General features: G+C 58.1%; 1 protein-coding gene and 1 long non-coding RNA gene across 2 annotated transcripts; both read left to right on the top strand.

The window, feature by feature from the left end:
- The first annotated feature begins 264 nt into the window (after positions 1-264).
- Positions 265-2,919, top strand: LOC139790562 (uncharacterized). The gene is made up of 6 exons (XM_071732429.1): positions 265-270; positions 489-623; positions 1,400-1,555; positions 1,857-1,958; positions 2,397-2,585; positions 2,890-2,919. Exons 1-6 carry the CDS (start codon positions 265-267, stop codon positions 2,917-2,919), a joined length of 618 nt encoding a protein of 205 aa, XP_071588530.1.
- An 87-nt stretch (positions 2,920-3,006) lies between these two features.
- LOC139790613 (uncharacterized) lies at positions 3,007-4,628 on the top strand. The gene is made up of 3 exons (XR_011723556.1): positions 3,007-3,485; positions 3,630-3,850; positions 3,992-4,628. It is a non-coding gene; the product is annotated as an uncharacterized lncRNA (long non-coding RNA).
- Positions 4,629-6,735: the final 2,107 nt, after the last annotated feature.

Consider the following 6,735-nt stretch of genomic DNA (forward strand, 5'->3'; position numbering starts at 1 on the left):
GCAATCCCAGCAAGGCTTTGCCTGCCCTGCTCACTGCCAGCACTGCTTTTCTTGCCCTGCCCTGCCCAGAGAGATGAGGAAGAGCCCGGCTGAGCAGCAAGCCTTCCTGTTCCAGCATGTGAAGGAGATTCTTGCTCAGAGGAGGGAATGGCAGATGAACTATGCCATGACTTTCTATAGTGAGGTAAGCCTGGTGGGAAGCAGTGCCTCTGCCAGATGCTCCTGAAGCCGTCCCTCTGGCACAGGCGGCTGCCGCCGGGTGGGATGCCAGTCCCTGGAGCTGGGACAGAGGGCTCTGCTGCCAGTCAGTCCCTGGGCCCTCCATCCAGCCCTCCCTGCTGGGGCAGTGCTCAGCACCCCCACGTGTCCACAGGCAGGGCTGCCCCCCGGAGGGGCTGTGTCAGCCCCGAGCTGGCAGCGTAACCAGGAGCTGCAGAGTGCCAGGGTCCCGCAGCTCTGCCCGTCTCTCACCGCTGTTGTTCTTTCAGCTGCTGGGCTGCCAGGGCCTGGGAAAGGATTGGAGTGACCTGCGCCTCCTCCACGCCTACCTGAGGCATGGCAGTCAGACAATCCGTCTGCGGGCACTCGAGGGCTTGGTGGCACTGTCAGGAGATCCGCAGATGGTGAGCGAGGCGGAGTCAGGTGGAGCCGCCTTGGCAGCCTGGGGCTGGGGCAGGGGTAACGCGCTGGCTTGGGCCTGGCTGAGAGGAAGGAGGTGGCTGTCAGCAGAGAGAGGGGTGGCTGAGCAGGGGCCACAGAGCCTTTGCTGTCCTGCTCTCTCCTTCATCCCCATCGGCATGCGCAGCGCCTGCTGGGAAGCCGGGGGGGGAGGCTGGTGCTCAGCACACGGGGCGTTTGTGCCAGGCTGCTCCTCCACTGCTCCACCCTCACAGAAATTCTCTGTTTCCTCCAGGCAAGAGAAATGCGGGGCAGATCTCTGCTGGACAGGATCCTGAGGTGCCTGAAGGATCCATCCACAGACATCAGGATGGAGGCCTTGCTCTTCTTCCAGACCATGATGGGTCACCTGAAGAGGAAAGAGGCCAGCCCCATCGCTCTGCTGCTGGCACAGAAGCTCCCACCCCTCTTTGGTGATGTAAGGCTGCTGTGGGACCTGATCCCGCAGAGGGGCAAGGGACAAGGACAGCTGCCCTCCAGCCCAGCCCCACGGGCAGCACTTGGGCAGGGCTGCTGCCCTCCTCACGGCCCTGGGCTCTGCTGGGAGGCCTCTGCTGGGCTCTGCACCCAGCATGGCTTCTCCTTGGCCTCGGCCTCTAGATAGGTGCCCCGAGCCCAGCAACCCCAGAGCACCTCCCCTCACGCTGACCACGTTAATGCTTTTGGTCACCGTGGCTGGGGAGAGGCTGTTGTGCAGTCACACTGTCTTCTTTCCTCCCAGGAGTCCAGCCAGGTGCAAGAGCTCTCCCTCAGCCTCTTCGGGGACACGATGAAGGCTGTGGTGGGCAGAGACAAGGCAGAGATGAAGGAGGCGATACGCGGGGTCGTGGTCTCGCTCTTCCTGCACATGAATGCTGAGAGCAGGAGTGTGGCTGAGGTAGAGAGTTGAAAGCTGAGCATCTGCTTTGCCCTTCCTTCCCTTTGCCCCAGCCCTGGCAGCAGCAGCTCAGCAGCTCTTGCCCATTTCTCTTGTGCTGGCTGTGAGACTGCCATAACTGAGGCGGTGGCTGCCCCGTGTCCCTGCCTTGGGCATTGAAGCCCAGGCGATCAGGCTCTGTCCCCAGCTGCCTCTTCCCAGAAGTAGCTGGGGACAGTTTGCAGCCTTGCTCAGAGGAGGGGGACGACAGGTCTCCTGCTCTGAGCTGTGGTGCCAGCTCCCACCTGCTGCTGTTTTGCAGGCCTCTGGCAAAACCCTCCTCATCTGTGCCAAGTTCCTGGGCTGGAGGAAGCTCAAGAGGGTGATCAAGAAGGGGAAGAACTGGATGATTGGAGAGACTTTGGTGAGGACAAGCCCCAGGTGCCAGGGCCTGGGCTGGGCAGGGGATGGATGCTCCATGTACCCAGGGTGTGGATGTGCAGCTGTTCCTGGCTGTCCCTGATCCAGAGCAGAATGCACAGCTTGGAGCTCAGTCCCCCTTCTTTCCCCTTTCCCGAAGGCACAGCCAGGGCTTCTTCTGCAGGCCCCTCTTCCCCCCAGCCCCTGGCTGCTGCAGGAGCCCCCATCCCACCTGGGCCCTGGCAGCAGCATGGAGGGGTCACAGTGCCCCCAGACCCCCTCTGAGAGCCTGTGGCTCTGGCTGCACCTCAGCCCCCCGGGGCTCCTGGCTGGCAGAAAGGAATGGCCTGGGGGGGAAGGGGTGGGATGGGCAGAGGGACTGCTCTGGCAGATGGGGAATGGTCTGTGCCAGCCCCATGACGTGACCTCGGGCACTCTCCAGCTGAAGCAGGACAGGAGCAGGGTGGAAGACTACGTGTGCTTCAGCCTGCACTACCTGTGGGACTCTCAGGCCGGCGTGAGAATGGAGGCCATCAGGTTCATAGGTGAGCCACAGCCCCTGGGGACCCTCTTCTGGCAGCCCGGCCCCAGCCCCCAGCACTGCCCTGGCACCAGGGGCAGCCCTGTGGCTGTCCTGGGCAGGGCCCTGGCCTCCCGCTGCCCCCCCTGCCCTGCCCTGCCCTGCCCTGCCCTGCCCTGCCCTGCCCTGCCCTGCCCAGGCCTCGGTGGCCTTGGTGGCCGCCTGGCTCAGTGTCAGCAGCGCCCTCGGGGACTTGCCCGGGGCCATCCCCGCAGAGTGCTGGGCAGGAGGGCGTGCGGCCGAGCTGGCCGGGCCGGGGGCTGTGCTGCCGCAGTGCTGGGGAGGGGGAGGTCTGACGGGAGCTCTGTGCACAGGGACTGCTGTGCGGCACCTGGGGAGGAATCGATCCAAACAGACACTGGAGGTTGTGTGGGATGGTGAGTAGGGTCAGAGGGTGCTGGTGGGGCAGGGGAGAGAGCCTGGGCAGGGTGCTGCCATTCCTGGCACCGCTGCTGCGGGGAAAGGAGGGAGGGAGAAGCTGTGACTGTCCCATCCCTGGAAGTGTTCATGGCCAGGCTGGCTGTGGCTTGGAGCTCCCCGGCCAAGTGGGAGGTGTCCCTGCCCGAGGTGGGGGGTTGGGAATAGGCGATCCTTAAGAAGATCCCTTCCAGCCCAACCCAGTCTGGGAGCCTGGGATTCCTGAGCAGCAGCTTCCAGCTGCTCCCTTGGTCCCAGCTGCTCCTCCTAGTCAGGTAAAGAGAGGGATGGGCTTGCACAGAAGGGGCTGTGCAGACAGCAGGGTTTCACCACTGCTCGCTTTCTTTCTGTTGCAGCCATCAATAGCTTGGAGTATGACCCTGATCCCTCAGTCAGGTCCTTAGCAGCTCAGACCTTGCACATCCTGCAGAGTGTGAGGGAGCCGAAGAGATCAAGATGGTCCTTCCCAGGCCTGTGCTTCTGCTGATGATGAGATGGGTCAAGGACAATCTTGCTGCCCCCATCTTCCTGATGGTACTTTCACCACCGCCCCGTCACGGCTGCTGTTCCCTCATGTGCACCCCCGGGCTGTGCCCGACTGTCCCTGTCCAAACGAGTGCCCCCAGAACTCTCCTGTGCCCTGGCTCTCCCAGTTAAACCTCCCTAATGTCATCCCAGCAGGAGGAAGTGGCTGCACTGGGCCGAAGGTCCTGGTGGGAAGATGGCCTTGAGAAATTGTCCCTGACCTAAGGGCTCCTGGTGCAGATGGCAGCGTGGGAACAAAGATGGAAGCAGCAGCCCCGTGCCATGACCTCCTTTGCACAGGCAGCACCCAGAGCCTGCAGAGCACACAGCATTTGTCCTGGCCTCTCCTGCTACCTGCACATCAGCTGAGCCCTGTGAGTGCCCTGGCCCCAGCTTGTTGGACAGCCAGGTTCCCCTTCTTTAGGGTGGTGATGCCAGGAGGCAGAGGGCAGAAGGGAGTCAGGGTTTACCTCAGCAAAAAGCTCTTTTAAACCCTAGCACTGCTTTGTCTTCAGGGCTTTGTTTGGCAGCTGCAGGAAGAAGGCAGAGTGTAAAATGGAGGGTGTTTCACCTGAAATGATGAGCCTGGTCACCAAGCACAGCTACACCAGGGCAGTCCTGGGCACAGCTGAGGATGATGAACGTTTGCTCCTCGCAGCAGTTCCTGCTCAGTGTCATGGGCATCATCAGCTGGTGCTGAGTTCTTCCAGCCCACCTACAGGTGAGGAATTGCATCAGCATCCGGAGACTCCCAACTGATTCCAGCTCTCCCAAGCTGTGAGAAGCAGCTGCTGCATTCCTCTTCTGTCACTTCCAGGAGGTCACCAGGGTGTCTGCAGAGTTTTTGAACTCTCCCACAGAGACCTAGAGCAGCTGGATTCAGACACCCAAACAAGATACCCTGTTGGAGGCTGTTTGGCAATGGATCCATCACCAGCTGCCCAAGAGGCTACAGGAGGTTCCAGCCTTGCTGGGCAGGGTCAGTGTCACCGGGTGGGCCCAGGTGGCTTGGGACAGCTGGGCAGGGCAGAGCTGAGCCAGAGCTGCTTTCCTTGTCTCATCAGAGCAGCAGGAGGTGCAGCCTCCTGGCCTCTGGGACAGCTCCCAACAGGTCAAAAAGGTCCCCAAATAAAATGTGGTGTTGGGAAAGTACAGCATGTGGTGAAATCTGTTGGATGGGACCTGGGCTCTGATCCTGGGACCGATGGGTGATCCTGGGCTCAAGGCATCACAGAATCCTAGGAGTTCTCCAGGCTCCATTTTCTCACCTCTCCTTTGATTGTAGAGGCAGAACACTGTGTATCCCTGCAGTGTCACAGTCAGGCTGCTCAGTGGCAGCTTCCCTCAGAGACTTTGGGGAAAAAACAGAGCTGTCTGTGGTTTGAGGATTCTCATGCAGACGGAGTCTGAGCAGTGCTGTGGAGCTCCAGCTTTGTGTGCAGTTCCGGGTGGAGCCCTGCAGAGGAAGAAGAGTGTAATGGCTGATGATGAATTTGTATTCCTAACCAGTAAAATTCAGGAAAAGAATTGAACCGAGTAAGAAGTGAATGTGGGGCTAAGCAAAGCAGTTGAGACATGGAATTTTTCCACTGAAACAGTGTGAACAAAACAAGGCCCTAGCGAGACTAACTTCTGTCTCAGAGATAATTAAAAGCGTAGGTCCTGTTCTTAAGACACTGCCAAGGCTAACGAGATACCAAAGGAATGTGAACGTCTGCAGAAGAAGAAAATAAAGATGTCACAACCAGCAGATAAGAGGAAAGTTATGGCTAGGGTCTGATATTGCCTTGTAACAGTATAATGAAGTCAGGGAAATCAAGAAAGGTAAAAAGTTCAAACCTGAGGAAGAGCTCTTACTTCATCCAAAGACCCCCACGACCCCCGGATATCTCCCCAAAACCAGACTCTGCCCAGACTCCGACTATCATGAATATTATAATGGCATGATGTAATCCTATGAATATGTATGTAAACCCCCCTCCTTTTGAGTATACATAGAACTGTAATCAATAAAAGGTAATTCCAGAGCTTTAGGTGTGTGCGTGTGAGTGGAGCGGAGACTCCTACCTCCACTTCACTCCTCCAAGCCTCCTCTGCTCACTCTTCTGCTCTGCTTTCTTCCACACACCACTTTCTTCTCCAGCACCTCCTGCTGCAAAGGCAAGAGGACACAATCAGCACCCGCAAGTCCCCGCTCCTCCACCAGGCTGCTCTCCCCCATTGAAGCTCTCCACACCAGCCCTCTATTCCTCTCCAAGCCAAGATCCCCCAAGCCCCCCAGCACAGCTTTTCTCACTAAATCACTGCTCCAGGCACCGGCCCAGGCACAGCTGGGCAAATGGAGCTGGCTGTGCAAAGCAGCGGGCAAAGAGGCTGCACAGCCCTGCTCACGGGGAGCTGGGGCTGCCTGGGGACACAGGGCTCCATGGCTCGGGACACACACCCTGACTCCAGGGCTGTCAGCAGGACAGGCAGCCAGGCAGGCACAGCCCCAGGCCCTGACTACAGGCGGTGTAATATATGTGTGCTTGGCAATTCATGGTAAATAACTATGAAGTGTTTGCTAACCCAACTTTGAGAGTACTAATAATTTATCTGCCTCCAACAATGTGAAATATGCAAACATACGGATTCATTAGAATGAAATACAACTGTTCTTTGTGTAACTACAAGGCTTAGGGGAACAAGAAACAAGACATCCACAGTCCCTCTACCCTAAAAAAGGCTCCAAGGTACATAGAATCATAGAATCCTAGAATTGGCTGGGTTGGAAGGGCCCTCAGAGATCATCAAGTCCAACCCTTGATCCACTCCCCGCGTGGTTCCCAGCCCATGGCACTCAGTGCCACATCCAGGCTCTTTTTCAAGATCTCCAGGGACGGAGAGTCCACTACTTCCTTGGGCAGCCCATTCCAATGGCTGATCACCCTCTCCGTAAAAAAATTCTTTCTAATATCTAACCTAAACTTCCCCTGGCACAATTTAAGACCATGCCCCTCTTGTCTTGTTGAAAGTCGTCTGGGAAAAGAGACCAACCCCCACTTGGCTCCAACCTCCTTTCAGGGAGTTGTAGAGAGTGATGAGGTCTCCCCTGAGCCTCCTCATCTTCAGGCTGAACAGCCCCAGCTCCCTCAGCCTCTCTTCATAGGGTCTGTGCTTGAGTCCTTTCATGAGCCTGGTTGCCCTCCTTTGGACCTGCTCTAGGACCTCGATATCCTTCCTGAACTGAGGGGCCCAGAACTGGACACAGGACTCGAGG

The sequence above is a fragment of the Heliangelus exortis genome, assembly GCF_036169615.1.
Source record: "Heliangelus exortis chromosome W unlocalized genomic scaffold, bHelExo1.hap1 SUPER_W_unloc_2, whole genome shotgun sequence".
NCBI classification, from domain to species: Eukaryota; Metazoa; Chordata; class Aves; order Apodiformes; family Trochilidae; genus Heliangelus; species Heliangelus exortis.